General features: G+C 39.7%; 1 protein-coding gene and 1 non-coding gene across 2 annotated transcripts; one reads left to right on the top strand and one right to left on the bottom strand.

Annotated features, from left to right (window-relative positions):
* The first annotated feature begins 7,090 nt into the window (after positions 1 to 7,090).
* On the top strand, positions 7,091 to 7,197 carry LOC112083166. The gene has a single exon (XR_002897465.1). It is a non-coding gene; the product is annotated as a small nucleolar RNA R71 (small nucleolar RNA).
* Positions 7,198 to 18,505: 11,308 nt separating this feature from the next.
* LOC18011333 (F-box protein At1g31080) lies at positions 18,506 to 19,791 on the bottom strand. Its single transcript, XM_006393231.2, has one exon. It carries the CDS (start codon positions 19,753 to 19,755, stop codon positions 18,553 to 18,555), a length of 1,203 nt encoding a protein of 400 aa, XP_006393293.1. The 5' UTR covers positions 19,756 to 19,791; the 3' UTR covers positions 18,506 to 18,552.
* Positions 19,792 to 20,416: the final 625 nt, after the last annotated feature.

Raw genomic sequence — 20,416 nt, 5'->3', positions numbered from 1 at the left:
TTTTTCTTGCGAATTAAACTAAAACAAAAGAAAGCAAATAAATCTATCCTAAAAAGCAGGTAAGAAAATCAAATGGAATGCAATTAGAATAGGCAAATATCGAATGAAAGACTAATAAAGCAAGTAAGATATCGCATGAAAAGTAAATAAGGCAAGTAAATAATGAACTAAGGAAATTGAAATGCAGGTCTAAGAAAGCAAGTAAAAATTGATGGAATTGTAAACTATGGTTAAAAACGCTGAGCTTTTGGGAACTCTAAGGGATCATAATCGGTTTTAACATTAGTGAAGATAGATTGGGATTGACGGATAACAGTATATGGGTTCTAGAGCTAGAGTACGGCGGTATGACTACGTCACTGTCGTGATCATAACCAACTGTTTCTCGCAACCCTGACCAGTAGGTTTCCACTCTGGCCCTGGAAGGGAGAGAACGCAAGAGCTGCACAAGACTCGTCAATACTCACGATCTCGCCGCAGGTAGGTTTCCACTCCTACGGAAAAATCGCCTGTTTAATTCTAGGGCTGATACTTAATGAAAACTTTCGCAACACTAACTATCTAGATCAGATACTAGGTGATCAATCAAGCATACATGCAATAAGAACAAGAATAAACAGAGAACAGGTCGAAATCCCAGATCTATAAACCTAAATGTCTTAATCGATTATGAGAGCCCCTTTCGGGAACCCTAAGCCCAACTCGGGATCTACTCAGACATGGCTGAGTTCGACATAATCATTGGTTTTAATAAAAGTAATGAAAAACAGTAAAGAAAAGAGATAAAGAAAGCTTCTCTATTGAAGAACTCGGACTTGAACAATCTTCTACAAAAATCTCATAAAAACGGCTAAAGGAAAAGGGTTTCTGTAAAGTATGAAGGGTTCTCTCTAAAAACAACCTAAATGACATGTATTTATAGTCTCCAATACTCCATGGTCTCTAGGGTTCCGGAATTGAGGCTGGGAATGACTTTGGGCTTCAGATAAGTGGGCTTTAAGTCGGAGCTTGAATGCCGCGGTCGGGAGTGTTGTGACCGCGGCAATTGGCTTGTTGGCCGCGGTCGGGAAGCTTCTGACCGCGGCAAATAGCTTGTTGGCCGCGGTCGCGTGAGCTGCTGGCCGACTTCGAGTGGCTCCGGGGCTAATGAAATATCTTGAGATCCAACCGTTGGAATGTCTCCAAACCAAGTGCATTTGAAAGCTGGTTGATTCTTCTATAAGTTGTCCAATTTTGAGGGTGATCAGACGGTGAGAAGGTCTTCGTCTTCCCATGAGAGTTCTGACGGTCTGCATTTATCCAAAAGAGTATTTTTGTTCCATTTTGTGCCTCTTTATCCCAAATTACCTGAAAAGTCTTTTAAAATCCGGAAACATAAAAATCCTTTGAAAACCTTTGAAAATAGAGTAACAACACCTGTAAAAGATATTAAAATGATCCATAAAAATGGTCAAAATCCGGTGTTATCAACTCCCCCAGACTTAGTCTTTTGGTTGTCCTCAAACAAAACAAAGGCTAAATCTCGGTGAGAGGTTTGAAAACGCAGGAACTAAACAAAATCTCAGAGACCAAACTTCTAGACCAATATCAATCAGTATGCATCAATCGGGAATAGCCTAGAAAATTCTCACTAGCAATATAGGCATAACTAGTCCGTTAATCCGCCATGCAGAAATCTATGCACTAAGATCTAACTTCCAGTCAACTAGCTCTTAACATTCATTAAAAATCTCGGTGGTTCTCATCAAAGAAAATCTAGGCAAGGCAATCTAGGCTAGGTGTAAAGAAGGATTATTGTGGGGGTATGGCTTAAAGTGTTTAAGGGTTACCTGAAGATCTGGAGGATGCAGGACATTATGCAAAACCGCAAGAGAGAGTGAAGCTGTTGGTATCCACAGTTTTCAGTCACTTTTTTCTTGACATAGATTCATGGTCTTCTTCCTCAGGTTCTCTCCAAACTCCCACAGACTTAGATTTTTGTAAATCTTTCAAAACAATAGCTCCTTAAACGAATAGTGGTTGCTCATTGCCCCACAAATTTCGACAATCTAAGACTCATTAGGCTTTTTGTTCCCTTTTCTCTTTTCACGTTTTTTTTTTTTTTTTTTTTTTTAGAGAAAGGGAAAGCCTTTAGATATAGAGTTTTAGAGAGCACGAATTTACCAGTTAATATCTGTCTTGTAAAGCTTTATTATGTTTCTGATACTCTTTCTTCCCAATTCCATTCAGTCTCTTTTGCGAGTGACTGAAAACTGCGTCGCTCCTCTTCTCTCCGACGTTTTTGCACATATCTGCTGATATAAACTAAAGAGAGAATGCATGAGGATTGAGAACAAAGGTTTTGGGTTTAGGGTATGGTACCAGATAAAGATAAACTGGTCATCTAGGACGATAAAGAGTGGTAAAAGTGATGGTAAAAGACGTCCTAGATGTGTATGTCGATGCCTGCCTAAAATCAATGATGAGAAAATTAGATATCAATATTAAGTCCAAATAAAATGAGCTAGTATATCCTGTCAGAAAGAATCTCCATGAATAGAAGTCGTCTGGTGGGAGTTCGTAGTGCAAGTACTCTAGCTACCGCCTAGTCTAGTGCTAACCACAAATGAGCTATCATGCATAGTGTAGAAGTGTGCAGGTCTAAATCATCATAGTTTTGCGTCAAACATTCCTGAAAAATACTTAATGTCGAATAGGTTACATACTAAAATTTAAAAAATGCTTGAAATTAAAAAGCAAAAGCAGGAAAATAATTAGTACGGATAGATATCCTCCCCCAGACTTAAATCACACTGTCCCCAGTGTGAAAAGGTTGGTGAGAAGATGGTGAATAAAAGCGAAATAAGATAAAAGAAAAGAAAATGATGATAGAACCGTGATGGTAGTGAAGTGCTGATCAATCACTCATCTTCCGAAGTGTCGTCTGCGAACTGGTGCTGCTCCTGCAAGAAGGTGACAACGCGCTCAAAGCGTCGTCCCTGTCTCTCAACTCTGCGCTCCAGATTGGAATGAGTGTGTGATGATGTAGATGATGAGGTGTGGCCGGTCGGAATAGATGGCTGAAAATGAGCACGGGCTGCAGCTGCATCACGCTTCGCCTTGGCCACTATGTATTGGCCAATGGTGAATGGTAGACGAGGTACGGATGGCAGAAAATCATCGGATTCCGTTGTCCATCGAGGACGTCCTCCGTTGCACAATCTCGGGATAGACGCTGAAGGTAAGCGGACTCGGTGCTCCTCGGTGCCAGTGCAATACTTGTAACCAAACCTGTCTGGATCGAAAGCGGCACGAGAGATAGTGTGATCGCGAGAGAGATAAAGTAGATCATACCAGACATCGGGAAGTGGATCATCAGATGAGAAATCGAATCCTACAGCCTGCAGTATCGCTGTAATAGCACTCAGAAAGCTGGAGTAGCGTCATCGCAACCATTAAATCATGCTTCACCTTTACCATATTCTGCGATATGATCCAGGCAAAGCAGGCAAGTCGTGGGTCGTCCATAAATGGGATCTGAAGTGTAATGAGTTCAGTCTTCAAAATACCTCCCATGTTGGCTCTAGAGAAGATCGTGTGTGCTAAGAGTTTGTGCACAACTCTCACTGCTGGGTGGCTAAGAAGGGCTGACTTAGATCTCCCACTATCATAGGCTCCATGACCCATCTCTCTCCACAGGTTAAGATCAGGTTCATCTTCAAGATAAAAGCCATCAGTGTATGAAAGCTTAAGAGCTTCACAAACCTTGGAAATGGTGAGAGAATAAGGCTGTCCGCGGATAGAGAATGATAAGATGCCATCTGATGCTCTGGGGTTCCTCCTCTTCGTGTGGTGGAGTGTAACGGTCGCTAAAAGCTCACGGACTAGCTCAGGATAAGTCAGAAGGTTCAGCTCCAAGTAGGGTCTCAGCTTAAGTGCATCGATGTACCAGATCACATCCTCTCTGATTCCAAGCATCTCGAGTGTATGATAATCAATGCAAGGCGTGGGTTTGATGTTCAGCTTCTTGAAACGCCTTGCATAGTCCACTCTCGGGTTTGTCTCCCTCCCAATGTATCGAATCTGTGGTGGTTCGGGAGGTGCTCGTGTTTCTCTTGAGTGCTGGAGCAATCTCATCACATAGCTTCTTCTTCTCGGTCTGGCTTGGTTCAGCATGTACTCTCCTAGAGTAGCATCGTCGGGAATGTCATCGGAGCTGCCACCAGTTCGACGGCTCCTTCGGGATCTGGTTTCATCCATTTTCTGCAAAATGAAATGATTCTTGGAAAAAGAGTGAATTTGGGTGCTAATTTTAACACATTAAGATCTGTTATACTAATACTAGTATAAAGAGATTAATTAAAATTATGAGCAAACAAAATTGATATTAAATCAGAGAAATCAAGTAGTTCATGACTAAATTCGGATTTTTGATGTTCTCAACATAGAAATCTTCTAAAAATCGGTTTTTATGAGCAATTTTCATGTGAATTCTAAAGATTACCCAATAATAATCACTAATCACACAAGACTAAATCAAATTCATCAATTTTGCTGTTCCAAATTCGATTTTTATGAAGCATGTAGAATCCAAATTTCAAAAATCTCAATTCCTCTTAAGCTAGGTGCTAAAAGCGATTTTTAGATAACCTAAATGGATAATCTATCATTCTTAAGCTATTTCCACCGTTAATAGATCAATATTTTGGGTTTTTGAAGAAAACCCTAAGTTCAAAATCGAGTAAGAATGGTGAGTTTGAGGTTCATACCTAGCTGGAAAGAGAGAATTGATGGCAGAATTGAAATCAGCTTTGAAAAATAGTGAGGTTTGAGCCAAAAATCTCTTAAAAAGCTAATGAATTGAAAAATGTGTTCTTTCTCCTAAATCTCTAAGTCTTTTTTTGTTTGCACATTAGGAAAGTTTAAAACTTACGGAGGATCTTTTCGGGTTTTACCGGGAACATTTCGGGAAACACCGGGAATCATCAGGAATCACCAGGTAACACCGGGAAACGGCAGAAATCCGCGGAACCATCTCAACGACCAACGGCCGCGGTCAGGGGACGCGCGACCACAGTAGTCGAGTGCTCGGCCGCGGTCACATTCACGGTGCCGCGGTCGATGCATCTTTGGTCACGGTTCCGTCTGTTGCGACCGCGGGTCTTCTTCCTGCGGCCTATTGTCCAATCTTCTCGTCTTTGCCGGGCCGAGCAGCTAAAGACCTACCTTTTTCTCCTTGGTTTTTTTTAATTTGCTGATTTTTTTGTGTTTTTGTTTTATAAAATACCTAAAACTTAAAAAGAAAAAGAAAGCATAAATTCTAAAAAGGAAAAGAAAACTAAAAGAAAAAGTACCTAAATGGGTTGCCTCCCATTAAGCGCTTTTGTTTTAAGTCGTTTAGCTCGACGTAAGCATGAGGAATCAGGCTGATTTGAATGGCACTCCATTTGATGTGCCTTTATCACTTCCGGTTGGTGGAGGTTTTACTTCTTCTCCTTGAAGAAAAGTCTTCTTACCTTTAATCTTCTTTCGGACTTTAATGTTGTTCAGAACCCTTTTTGTGTTTTCGATCAGCTCCTGGATTTGGTCCTCACTAGTTTCTGTTGCGTCTGGTGGAATGATGATCTTGATCTTTGCAAAAGCTTTCGGCTTCTCCTTTTCTTTCTCTTTTGGCCTGTTTCCTTTACTTGGAAATTCATCTAAGATATTAGGATAGTACCTTTTTCTGTCCACATTGAGGAAATCAGCATGCCGGTTTGCGTGATCGATTATTGCTCCTACTGTAGCTAGGAATGGTCTCCCGAAAATGAGTGGCCTCTCCTTGTCTGTATCCATCTCCAGGACTTGGAAATCTGCTGGAACGATCTTATCTCCCACTAGAACTTGTAGATCATGAATCGCCCCTTCAGTATCTTTTTGAGATGAATCTCCAAAGATAACCTTAACCGTCGATGTCCTTAAGGTTTTTATTCCCAATTTTTCGGCAAATGTCTTAGACATGATGTTGACATTGGCTCCGGAATCGCACAAGCAGTCTGTAAACTTGATTCCTGAAATGAACAATTGGAAAACAAAACGTCCCGGATCATTGGCTTTTGTAAGCCTTTGAAACGGTGATCGTTCGGGTACCTTAAACGGTGGCTGCTTGGGATCGATATTCTTGTACAGTGGTACAAAGATTGGGGTTTCTTCTTTCTTTCCATCGGTTCTGGACTCTTCTTCGGGCAATGTGGTTATGGCGTTGCAAAACTTCTTAGGATTATCTTCAATATTTCTTCCTGGAAGAACTCCACTTTTCCTCTTCATAGAGTCGGCTGTTTGTGCGACTTGCACATCTAACTTTTTTACGTGCGAAGACAAAGATTCAAACTTACTATTCAGATCACTGTACATGCAGTCCACTTTCACGTTCACGTCTTTAGATGCTTTTTTGTTTGTCATAACGAGCTGTTGGATTGACTGTTCAAGTCTACCGATTTGTGAAGCTAGCTGGTTCGTCGTGACTCCCTGCTGTTGTACAAATTGATTTTTAAAACTCGTACCTTGGTAGTTATATGGCTGTCTCGGTTGATATGGTACTATTCCTCCAAAGTTTCCACCTTGAAACTTGTTTTGGAATGATTTTTGCTGAGGTGGGTAGTACTGATCTTGAGGATTCTCCACATTTGGATTGCGGTAAGAGAGATTGTTGTAATTTGCATTCCAGAAGTTGTTGTTGAAGTTGTTGTTGGAGCGATTTTGGTATGGCACCAGTGCTCCTACGTAGTTCACATCTTCTTCTTGAAATGCTTGATTAATGTGATCGATATCACTAGGTCCTTCCTCTTCTGCGCCATTGTTGGTTTCACAGGTATGGATCGGGCGATTGTTGCTCTTTAGAAGCTGGCTCACCATGTTCTTCAACTCGGTTATCTCCTTGTTGTCTGTTCCGGCTTGCTTCATCGATTGATCGTATTCAGGACAGTCATTGCTATTGGCTTGAGCCAAATTTTCGATGAGAGCTCTTCCTTGGGTTATCGTCTTTTGCCCAAAATCTCCATTGCTAGCTGTATCAAGTGAAAGTTTGTATTGCAAACCTCGGTAAAATGTGCTCAGCAGGCTTGATCCATGAAATCCATGATGAGGGCAATCACGTTCATACTCTTTAAAACGTTCCCAAGCTTCATAGAAAGATTCAGTTGGCCCTTGTTGAAAGGTTGAGATCTTCGTTCTCAAATTGTTCGACCTTGACTTAGTGTAGAAGTGGTTCAGGAAAGCAGTTCTACATTCTTCCGAATTAGTAATCGATCCTGCAGGCAAAGACTTCAACCAACAGTGAGTTTTATCTGCTAATGAAAAAGGGAACAACTTACACTTTAAATAGTCAGGTGGAACTTGGTTTGTTCTCATCATGCTGCAAATTTCTTCAAAAAGCTCGATATGGTCCATTGGGTGCTCAGAAGGAACTCCATGGAACTGGTTTTTCTTCACCAATGAGATGATTTGAGGCTTGACTTCAAACTCATTCCGGTTTGTAAATGGTACTTGAATCGCAGATCGATTCTGAAAATTTTGAGTAGGTGCATCAAAATCAGCTATGCGATTGTTCCTGGCTTGTCTTCGGTGTTGATTTGCTGGCGGAATGGGGCGGTGAATGCGTTCATTTGGCTGCATTGCTGGGTGGTCACCATCGGCTGCATTGATCGGTGGATCAAGATCTTCACATTCTTCTCTCTCTCGGGTCTGGTGGTTTCTTGGAAGAACCTCATCCTCCTCTCCATCTTGTCGAGCATGATCACCTTCTATGTGATCATTCTCTTCGTTTTCTCCATGTTCGGACCCGTCTTGGTCCATATTTAAATTTTGATTAATAGGATCTCCAGGCTGGTCGTCGTTGGCCATTCCTTGCGTTCGTCTAAGTCTTCGAAGTTCTCTTTCGTGTCTGTCTATCTCGTCTAGAATTGGAATGTCTCCTGCAGGTCGACGCCTGGTATTCATGCAATTCAGAGAAAGACAAAAGAAGGGAAAGATAGTTCAGAAAAACTTTAAGAAAGAACTAGAGATCAGGTGTCTAGAACAGAAGTTAAAACAAGAAAAATAGCAAAAGGCAGCGAAACAAATCCCCGGCAACAGCGCCAAAAACTTGATGCGTGCTCGTGTCAACTACGTGAGGGAACAAGTTTTACCCTTAACAAAACAAATGAAAGCCGCAAGTGCACAGCTAATCAGTTGTAGTATTTAGGGATCGAATCCACAGAGATTTGTGTGCCTGGTATTCTTCTACGGTTTTTAACTTTATGTCTAGACTAAATTGGTTTTAAAGGTTGGTTGTTTTTCTTGCAAATTAAACTAAAACAAAAGAAAGCAAATAAATCTATCCTAAAAAGCAGGTAAGAAAATCAAATGGAATGCAATTAGAATAGGCAAATATCGAATGAAAGACTAATAAAGCAAGTAAGATATCGCATGAAAAGTAAAGAAGGCAAGTAATAATGAACTAAGGAAATTGAAATGCAGGTCTAAGAAAGCAAGTAAAAAGTGATGGAATTGTAAACTATGGTTAAAAACGCTGAACTTTTGGGAACTCTAAGGGATCATAATCGATTTTAACATTAGTGAAGATAGATTGGGATTGACGGATAACAGTATATGGGTTCTAGAGCTAGAGTACGGCGGTATGACTACGTCACTGTCGTGATCATAACCAACTGTTTCTCGCAACCCTGACCAGTAGGTTTCCACTCTGGCCCTGGAAGGGAGAGAACGCAAGAGCTGCACAAGACTCGTCAATACTCACGATCTCGCCGCAGGTAGGTTTCCACTCCTACGGAAAAATCGCCTGTTTAATTCTAGGGCTGATACTTAATGAAAACTTTCGCAACACTAACTATCTAGATCAGATACTAGGTGATCAATCAAGCATACATGCAATAAGAACAAGAATAAACAGAGAACAGGTCGAAATCCCAGATCTATAAACCTAAATGTCTTAATCGATTATGAGAGCCCCTTTCGGGAACCCTAAGCCCAACTCGGGATCTACTCAGACATGGCTGAGTTCGACATAATCATTGGTTTTAATAAAAGTAATGAAAAACAGTAAAGAAAAGAGATAAAGAAAGCTTCTCTATTGAAGAACTCGGACTTGAACAATCTTCTACAAAAATCTCATAAAAACGGCTAAAGGAAAAGGGTTTCTGTAAAGTATGAAGGGTTCTCTCTAAAAACAACCTAAATGACATGTATTTATAGTCTCCAATACTCCATGGTCTCTAGGGTTCCGGAATTGAGGCTGTGAATGACTTTGGGCTTCAGATAAGTGGGCTTTAAGTCGGAGCTTGAATGCCGCGGTCGGGAGTGTTGTGACTGCGGCAATTGGCTTGTTGGCTGCGGTTGGGAAGCTTCTGACCGCGGCAAATAGCTTGGTGGCCGCGGTCGCGTGAGCTGCTGGCCGACTTCGAGTGGCTCCGGGGCTAATGAAATATCTTGAGATCCAACCGTTGGAATGTCTCCAAACCAAATGCATTTGAAAGCTGGTTGATTCTTCTATAAGTTGTCCAATTTTTAGGGTGATCAGACGGTGAGAAGGTCTTCGTCTTCCCATGAGAGTTCTGACGGTCTGCATTTATGCAAAAGAGTCTTTTTGTTCCATTTTGTGCCTCTTTATCCCAAATTACCTGAAAAGTCTTTTAAAATCCAGAAACATAGAAATCCTTTGAAAACCTTTGAAAATAGAGTAAAAACACCTGTAAAAGATATTAAAATGATCCATAAAAATGGTCAAAATCCGATGTTATCAACGTTTCTGATTGTGAGCATACGCTAAATATCCAAAAACTCGTATCTCACTATAAGCAGGAGATTTTCCAAAGATGATTTCATAAGGACTCTTACCATTGTGTAACACAGAAGGCGTACGATTGATTAGATACGCAGCACTCAAAGCACAATAACTCCAAAGTTCTATTGGTAAATTTGCCTGAAACCTCAACGCTCGTGCGACATTCAATATATGTTGATGTTTTCGCTCCACTCTACCATTTTGTTGAGGAGTTCCCACACACGAAGTTTGATGAATTATCCCTGATGTACGAAAATACTCCTTCATACCAATTCACTACCATTATCACTTCGCACGATTTTCACATGTTTCTCAAACTGACGCTGAATGAGAGCAAAGAAATCTACCATTGTTTTCTGAACTTTTGTTTTATCAGCAAGAAGAAAAACCCACACAGCTCTAGAATAATCATCCACGATAGTTAAAAAATAAGAGGATCCACACACGCTCTGTGTTCGATATGGCCCCCATAAATCACAATGAATCATCTCAAAGCATTCTTTGCTTTTCTCTGTACTCACAGGAAATACATTCCGACACTGCTTTGCTCAGAAACAGACATCGCAATCAGAAACACTAACACTCTTTTGATCCACTTCTGGCAATCTCCTAATAACCTTTTCAGAAGCATGTCCCATCCTTTTATGCCAAAGTTCCAAAGACCCCAACTTACTGACCTTCGCCACATTCACAGTCTTCTGAATACCTTGAAGAAAATACAATCCATCTTTTCTTTCACCCACTGCAATCAGAATTTGCAAAGCAAGATCCTGTATCCGACACATTTGCTTGGAGAACAACACAATGAAATTCATTGCATCAATAATCTGTGACACAGAGATGAGATTGCACTTGAGTTCCTTGACAAAAAGCACATGTGTCAAAGTTAACTTCTCCGTCAATGCCACACTTCCTTCTCTATCAGCAACCACAACATTTCCATTAGGCAGACCCACTAAACATGGTGAGAATCAAACATACCACTTAACGTACCCGTCATATGGTGCGATGCACCACTATCAATAATCCACTCATCTGTATAGGTGTTATCACTCACACGATTTGCTATCTCTAATCTCAAATCAAACCATCGAACAAGCTTATGCCATTGATCTTTCTTGAGCCCTGTCAAAGCCTGAGGATCAACCTGTGATGCCTCCGTGTATGACGCACGTTTTTCAGTGTGTGACACATGTTCCGTAGGTTTTCCATACTTCTCCAGCCACCAATCTGGATATCCATATACCTGATAACATGATCTCACATCATGACCATACTTCAAACAATAAGAACACTTAATTCCTCGACTCTGAAATCTCATATTTTCTAAAAAAACAGAGAAATTCCCCAGGTTTCTCCACCGAATAAAGAAATCCCAAGCCCTTATGGCTCTACAGAAATCCCGAACCTCGTCGGTCCGAGTTCACCAAAAACAAAAGAGCAAGACCTCGTCGGTTTGATTTTTCCAATAAACCACAACTTATAAACAAGAATTTGAATCAAGAGCTAGACTAAAACTTTATGTAGCCTTAGGCTCTGATTCAAGAGCTAGACCAAAACTTTATGTAGTCTTAGGCTCTGATACCATGTCAAAGTAATTTGCGGAAGTGATTTATTCATCAGCCTAAAGGCACATATATATACAAATACATTAATCAATCTTAAGTTAGAAACTAGCAATGTGGGACAAATTACTCTAATAATTCTAATAACTAACTATACAATGCCCAATAAGCCTAATATCTCATAATATCTCTTAATACTTCTGTTATGGTGGGCTTATAGATGTTGCAGCACATGTCTTCTTCATAGTAATTACTTCAGATCCTCTACATGATCTACAAAGACTTCAACTCTTTTACCACGTCCACGACGTTCTCTAAAAGCACCATGGTCACACCAAACGATTCAATACTCCCCAAAGTGAAAAGATCCCAGCCAACGACTTATAAATTCTCACGAAATCGTTACCAGTTCCCAGGGTCATCATTTGATCTGGCTCTTCCTTTTCGACCATGATTAGGATAGCTAATTGGGTAAATGCACCTAAGTTTATGGGTAAAACCGTAAAAGTCAGACGTAGAGCATAGGCTGCATAGCTTTGTAAGATAACCAAGCTATACCAAACTCGGTCTTGTAAAATTCTCAACCACCAGTTACGTGAATCTTACAAGAACATATCTAAAACCCTATATATTGAAACTGTAGAGTTGATTTTTACGTCGAGAGAATCCATGTGCAAAAGTCTTAAGGTCACACACCCAAATCTAAAAGTGAGCGTGTGAAGCAAGATAAGTGAGAAATCCTTCACCCACATCAAACCAAAGACATTTAAACTTCCAACTAGTCTCATCACAAGCATCCTCAAAGGTTACTCCTCTACATCTTTACCAAATTGGTGCTCAAGCTTTGCTTCAGATAGTGGTGAATGCTCTGTTTAGATTTTTTTTTTAAATAAAAGAAAAAAATTTGCACAGATAAAAGATTATGTGGAGTGATCAGCTTGATATCTTAGTCGTTTTCATAGTGTTAGTATGCCTTGAGTCTGAGACTGTGGAAGGTGAGACTTGCAGAATGTGTGACCTGCGGAAGGTGCGACCTGAGAAAGGTGCGAGCTGACGAAGGTGCCATTTTCGGAAGGTGTTGGCTACACAGCAAACTGCAGAAAGTGGAGTTTGCAGATTGTGTAAGCTGCAAAGCTGTGAGCAGATTGTGTAAGCTGCGAAGCTATTAGCAGATTATGTAAGCTGCGAAGCTGCTAGCAGATTGTAAGCTACAAGCTTCTCAGATAGGATAACTCCTATATGGGCCAAAGCTACTAGTTTAAGGTTGTTACGTTGGCCTAAGCGAATAGGTCCAAATCTGTTTAGGGTTAACTTAGTGTTAGCTATAAATAAGCTTGTTACATTTAATTTTGATGTATTCTGAACCTTCAGCTTCCATTAATAAATCAGTCTCCTTTTGTCCGTGGATGTAGCCAACACATCGTTGGTGAACCACGTTAATTCTGTGTCTTTGTTTTACGTTCATAGCACAATCTTTTCGCATCTGTTATAACAAACAAGTATCAGAGCTCCAGGTTCTGGGAGTTTCCGCGTCTGGTGAGAAGATGTCTGAAATAAACGTGAAGATCGACAAATTCACAGGGAGAAACAATTTTAGTCTCTGGCAATTTAAGATGCAAGCGTTGCTGAAGCGACAAGGCTTGTGGGTGCCATTAGTTAAAAATAACAAGGGTGACGCTGCTGAGATGGCGAGTCTGGAAGAGAAGGCACATGCATCAATTTTGCTTTGTCTTGCAGATGACATCATTGTCAAGGTTTCAAATGAAACGACTGCTGCTGGTTTATGGGGGAAGATGGAGATATTGTATATGAAAAAGTCTCTTACAAACAAGTTGCTTTTAAAACAACGTCTTTTCGGGTTAAGAATGCAGGAGGGTACGAACCTCAGAGATCACTTAGATCAGCTAAACATGCTATTACTAGAGCTATGTAATATCAATATTAAGGTGGAGGATGAGGATGCTGCTCTACTTCTATTGGTATCTCTACCACTATCATACGAAAACTTTGTGCAATCGATTATAGTCGGTAAAGATACTGTATCTTTGGAAGAGGTTTGCTCGTCACTCCATAGTAGAGAGCTGCGACATCAGACGTCTGGTACAGGTGCAGATAATCAAGCTTATGGACTGTTTGTCAGCAGTGGAAATAACAAGCAGAAGAATGCAAAACGATATGTTTCAAAAGATCCGAAACCAGATGATATCTGCAATTACTGTAAAGAAAATGGGCACTGGAAAACAGATTGTCCTAAGAAGAAGAAGAAGTAGTCAGTTGCTGTTATTGTAGCAGAGAATGACAGCAAGTCTGAAGTAGACTTTGCACTGGCTGTATATGAACAGACACATTCCTCAGATGTGTGGGTTCTAGACACTGGAGCTTCTTACCATATGTGTCTTAGGAGAGAGTGGTTTTACACATATGAGTATGTAGATGATGGTAGCATAATGTAGCTAACAGTTCTGCTTGCAAGGTTGTTGGAATTTGTTCGATCAAGATCAGGACACATGATGGTAGATTCTGCACCTTAAGAGATGTCAGACATATTCCGTCTATGACAAAAAAACTCGATATCTCTAAGTCCTTTAGACAGTAGAGGGTTCAAGTATTCAGGTGGTGACGGAGTTTTGAAAGTTTACATGGGTTCTGATGTGATTCTGAAAGGTGCCATACATGGTACTTTATATTTTCTGCAAGGCTCCACAATCACAGGTTCAACCAATGTTACAGCTTCTGAGGTTCGTAAGGAAGATTTGACAAAGCTATATATAACATATGAGGCTTGGTCATATGAGTGAAAGAGGTATGCAAATTTTGTCTAAGGAGGATCTTCTTTGTGGCCATGAGGTTAAGGGTCTAGAGTTTTGTGAACACTGCATTTTCTGAAAGCTTCATCCCAACAAGTTTCCTAAGGCTATTCATAGAACAAAAGGTACGTTGGACTACATTCACTCAGATTGTTGGGGTCCGTCTCGGGTGAAATCTTTTGGAGGTCACAGGTACTTCGTGTCTATGATTGATGACTACTCACGGAAGATTTGGGTGTTCATACTGAAGCATAAAAGTGAAGCTTCATAAAAGTGAAGCTTTTAAAAACTTCAAGGAGTGGAAAGCTCTAGTTGAAAATCAAACAAGGAAAAATATCAAGAGGTTTCGAACTGATAATGGTTTGGACTTCTGTTTATTTGAGTTCAATCAGTTGTGTAGAGATGAAGGTGTTGCACGTCATCACCAGTCAGAGATACACCCCAACAGAATGGTGTAGGTGAGCGGATGAACCAGACGTTACTGGAGAGAGCGAGGTGAATGCTCTCTAATGATTGTTTAGAAAAACAGGTTTTGGGCTGAATCTGTAAGTACATCTTCCTACTTAATAAACCATGCACCACATACAAGTATCAAGTGCAAGACACCTACTGAGATGTGGTCAGGTACATGTGCTGATTACTCAAATATGAAAGTTTTTGGTTGCACAGCTTACTATCATGTAAGTGAAGGTAAACTAGAACCAAGAGCAAGGAAAGGAGTTTTTGTAGGCTATGGAGATGGAGTTAAGGGGTACAGGATATGGTCTCCATCAGAGAAGAGGGATTTTACAAGCAGTAACATTGTCTTTGATGAAAGTTCTATGTTCAGATGCTCAGCAGAGCCTGCAGCTTTGCAGATAATGAGAGTTTCGACAAGCAGGTGGAGCTGCATGACGATCATGACAAGAGTGATTTGCAGCAACACAAAGAAGGTCATGAGGAGCAAACAGAAAATGTTCTTTTGGGACCTACTGTATCTGAAACTCAACCATCTGGAGTTGCAAAATATAGTATTGCAAAAGATCGACCCAAGAGGATTGGCGTTGGACCACCTGTGAGATATGGCTTTGAGGATATGGTCGGATATGCACTGCATGTGGCAGAAGAGGTTGATACGTATGAGCCATGCACTTACAATGAAGTTGTATCAAGTGTTGAAGCTGAGCAATGGTTTGCTGCTATGGGAGAAGAGATGAACTCTCATGATAAAAATCATACATGGGATCTGGTCATTATTCCACAAGAGAGAAAGATTGTCACTTGCAAGTGGGTCTTCAAAATAAAGGAAGGGATATCACCTTCAAAAGGAGTCAAGTATAAAGCTCATGTTGATGCTAGAGGTTTCAGTCAAAGAGAAGGAGTAGACTACAATGAGATTTTTTCACTAATGGTCAAACACACATCTATCAAAGTACTGTTAGCAATAGTGGCACGTCAGAATTTGGAGCTCGAACACTTGATGTGAAGACCACTTTCCTTCATGGAGAGTTAGAGGAAGAGATATACATGACCCAACCAGAGGGTTTTGAAGCTCCAGGCAAGGAAGACTATGTGTGCAAACTGAACAAGTCGTTATATGGACTTAAGCAATCTCCAAGGCAGTGGTACAAAAGATTTGACAGCTACATGACGAAGTTGGAGTACGTTAAAAGTCCTTATGATTGTTGTGGTTACTACAAAAGGTTGAAGGATGAATCATATATTTATCTGGTGCTTTATGTGTATGACATGCTGATAGCTGCAGAGGAGATGTGTGATTTTCAAAAGCTGAAAGATTCGCTTAGCTCTGATTTTGAGATGAAAGGCTTAGGTGCGGCAAAGAAGATTATAGGCATGGAGATTTTCAGGGATAGAAAATAGAAAAGCTCTTCTTGTCACAGAAAACCTATATTGAAAAGGTACTAGTAAGGTTTGGAATGTCCACAGCTAAACCTATCGATACTCCAAGAGCAGCAAACGTTCATCTGACAACGGTTGCTCCTCAGTCTGAAGAAGAAAAGGAGTATATGTCTCGGACTCCTTATGCTAGTGCTGTTGGAAGTTTGATGTATGCTACAGTATGTACAAGACCATATCTTGCACATGTAGTCAGTGTTGTTAGCAGGTTTATGGGACAACCAAGAAAGAAACATTGGTTAGCTGTAAAGAGAATTTTTCGCTATCTTAGAAGTACATCTGATGTTGGTCTTATCTACGGAGGTGAGAGTCCCTGCCAGGTGACAGGTTATTCTGACTCAGATTATACTGCAGATGTAGACAGTAGGAGGTCAATGACCGGCTACGTGTTTACCTTAGGCGACTCTGTTATTAGCTGGAAAGCAACTCTGCAACCTATAGTGACGTTGTCTACTACTGAAGCAGAATACATGGCTTTGACAGAAGCAGCTAAGGACGGTATCTGGTTAAAAGGGTTGGTTAGCAATCTGGGTTTGCATCATGATCAAGCTACAGTATACTGTGACAGCTTGAGTGCGATTTGCTTAGCTAAGATCAGGTTCATCATGAAAGAACAAATCATATTGACATGAGGTATCACTTTCTAAGAGATAAGAAGAGAATAAATGTTAAAAAGGTAGGAACTGCTGATAATCCTTCTGATATGTTCACTAAACCAGTTCCTCGCAGCAAGTTCCAACATTGTTTGGATTGCTGAACGTCACAAGCTGTTGATATGGCCCTTTGGGGCATCTGGCCCTTCGGGGCGTCTGTTCCGAAAGGACATCTGAGGCAAAAGGAGAAATCGGGTACATCTGGCATCATTAAGGTGCGTCAAGTACATCTGTTTGAGGGTTCAAGTCAAGGTGGAGATTTGTTAGTATGCCTTGAATCTGAGACTGTGGAAGGTGCGACCTATGGAAGGTGCGACCTGAGAAATGTGCGACCTGACGAAGGTGCGACCTGACGAAGGTGCCACTTTTGGAAGGTGCTGGCTACACAGAAAACTGCAGAAGGTGGAGTTTGCAGATTGTGTAAGCTGCGAAACTGTTAGCAGATTGTGTAAGCTGCGAAGCTGCTAGCAGATTATGTAAGCTGCGAAGCTGCTAGTAGATTGTAAGCTACGAAGCTTCTCGGATAGGATAACTCCTATATGGGCCGAAGCTACTAGCTTAAGGTTGTTATGTGGGCCTAAGCGATAGGTCCAAATCTGTTTAGGGTTAACTTGATGTTAGCTATAAATAACCTTGTTACACCTAATTCTGATGTATTCTGAACCTTCAGCCTCCATTAATAAATCAGTCTCTTTTTGTCCGTGAACGTAGCCAACACATCGTTGGTGAACCACGTTAATTCTGTGTTTTTGCTTTACGTTCATAGCTCAATCTTTTCGCATCCGTTATAACACATAGATTTCTTATAAATCATGATATCTGAGTGATTAACACAAGCTGGAATCCACAGCCCATTGTAAATAAAACTACTAATAACTAGTTTAGTTAAACACCACGATATTTAGAAGATCCTGCAGTTTTAAAGGGAGCAACATGTCAGAAACAAGTTTATCATGAAAAGAATAAACATGTCATAAAGTAATGATGGGCAATGAATAAGATCCTATGCATCTCTGATTGGATGTGATATAAATGAAGTGTTGAAAAGTTCAGTTAATAAAAGGATATGTACACACAAAAAAAAGGGTCATTGGTTATAGGATACTAGATTACATACAGATAGCAGATAACATTTGGTAATATGCCATTGAGTGAGTGAAAACTGACATAAAATAGTTTACAATTTTTCTTTTGTCTTTTTTTTTTCTTGTAGCATAAAGTGTATACAGAGAGAATAAACCCCACTTTTCAGTTACATCTCACCGATTTCATCAAACTTCTCTTTGTGAAAAGTTTTTTTTTCGGTAAAATGTGAATTATGTAATCTTATCAAAAAAAAAAATTAAGAATCAGCTATAACCAAAGGCTGATAAGTGCTGGTCAATATCTTGTTATGTGTCACATTCGCTAAAAGAGTTATGAATGCTAATGTATTCAAATATACACTACAGACCTGATCACACACATGCTTGATAGGGAAGAACGCACGAATTGAAAAAAAATTACATCTATCTACTTCGATCCTAAATAACATAGCTGTGAAGACAACTTGAGCCATGGTCCTGACTTCAATAAAAACTTAATTTCTTAAGAAACTTATTTGATAACTTCTTGATTGTTTACATAGAGAATACAATTTTGTATGTTAAATAAAGCTTTTAGCCAACTTAAGGAACCAATCATGTAAACTAATGATCATCTGAAAGACGCAGAGAATCAATTTTGTTAATGCTCTCAAATTGCAGGTAAGCTTGAGATGATGTTGTTGATGTGTTCTTGGCCTCACGCTTCTGTTCTGGTGAGCTTATAGATGTTGCAGCATTTTATGTCGTCTACATAGTAATAAACTTCAGATCCTCAAGATGGTCTACAAAGACTCTAACCATTCTACTACGTTGCTGTAAAGCGCCATGGTTAGCAGCTCTAAAACCTTGGATTTCAACACTTAGAACAGTGCTCCTTTCTGGATTGAAGAAAAAAACATAAAACGGCTTAGATGCATCTTCCGTCGAAATAACAATTTCACCTGTAGCAGTCACACCAACGATTGGATTCCCCCAAAAAGTGGAAACATCGCAGCCATCGAATTGACTCTCCCAAATAGTGTAGACATATTCTGACCATTTCGATGATTCAGGTTCCTCGACATCTTTTATAACCCACAAACACAATGTAAGAGAACGCATTGTACAAGTATGACAATCATACTCCCAAGTAACCACGCCTAATTTACCCTTGTAATTGATCAGTTCAGTATTATCCCGATAACTAATGAAATCTCTGTATATAAACTTGAATTTTTCAGACCTAACATCAAAGCAAACTATCATATAACAAGTTCCATCTCTTTGTTCAGCAGAATATTCAGCTAAGTAATACAAAACCCCATTGATGCATATCCCTTCACTGCTAGGAAAATGGTTTAAGGGACAATGGATCTTCCTCCATGAATCGTTTCCAGTACCTAGTGTCAAAATTTGATACTGGCATCTCTTTTCATCAGCGTCAAGCTCTCCAATGGACAATACCTTGAAGTGTTTGCCAATCGGATCAAACCCTAAAAAACTTCTCCAAAAGCTTCTCCGATTACACTCTTTAGGTATAGGTAAGCTCGTGAACTGACCCGTGCTAGGCTTACATATTATTATACACTGATCATGTTCTGAGATATGTGGACATAAATAGATCAAATCAGAGGCACGACCACAAAATTCTAGACATGTGTTGCCTCCAGGGAACTTCATTTGAAAATCGGCAGTTACTTCAAGAGACAACTCCTCATCATCTGGATTTTTTGGCTGAGGCGAAGTGAAGAAGCACCAATCATCGCCTTCTTGTTCCACTGCGAATAAGAGACGCGGCCGCGCAGAGGATCTGGTCAGGAACAACTCGGTGAAATATGGACAGAGAAGTATGGAGCTCCATAACTTCGAAACGCAACGAAACCTCGCGACTGACTTGGCAGGCAATCTTGAGAGTATGTCGTTGACAAGATCAGTCGGGATGGAACATGAGTTTGTTTCTCCACTCATCATTTTGTTTGCCGAGTTCAGACTTGGATAAACACCAGAGGCTCTAGTCTATGGTTTTAAAGACAATATTTGGGTTTCAAAGTTAACTATGTGTGGGTGTTATTTAAATATAGTTTTAATAGAGTTTAAATCTAACTATAATCTACTATTATTTAATGATTGATTTTAAATCATTTATAAAAATTTAGTGTTATTTGATTTTGTATTTTTTTTTTTGCCAAACTCTTTATAATAATTGAAATCTATTGTTATTAAATTCAAGATTATATACCAATTAAAGTCTTATGTTATTGATGTATGATAGATTACAATCACCTTTCACGAGTTTGACTTAATTTGAAACTCTTTATAAAAAAGTTTGAAATCCGTTGTTATTCAATTAAAGATTAAGTTAAAGTCTTATGATATCCACAGATTAATTACCTTAAAGTGAAAAGGTTTAAGTCAATGTGAAACATTTTTTTAAAAAGAGTATGACATCTATTGTTATTTAATTAAAGATTATATACCAATTAAAATTTTGTGTTATTCATGTATGATAGATTACAGTTACTTTAACGTGAAAGAGTTTGAGTTAGTTTTAAAATTTTTATAAAAAGTATTCAAAATCTATTATTATTTAACTAAAGATTATATATCAATTAAAATCTTATGTTGTTCGTGT

Source organism: Eutrema salsugineum, unplaced genomic scaffold, assembly GCF_000478725.1.
Source record: "Eutrema salsugineum unplaced genomic scaffold, Eutsalg1_0 scaffold_7, whole genome shotgun sequence".
In the NCBI taxonomy this organism is placed as follows: Eukaryota; Viridiplantae; Streptophyta; class Magnoliopsida; order Brassicales; family Brassicaceae; genus Eutrema; species Eutrema salsugineum.
The sequence above is the reverse complement of the archived record's forward strand: the minus strand, read 5'-3'. Positions and strand labels throughout refer to the sequence as shown.

Coding starts and splice junctions, on each gene's coding strand:
- LOC18011333 (XM_006393231.2), bottom strand. CDS start 19,755: ATGATGAGTGGAGAAACAAACTCATGTTCCATCCCGACTGATCTTGTC.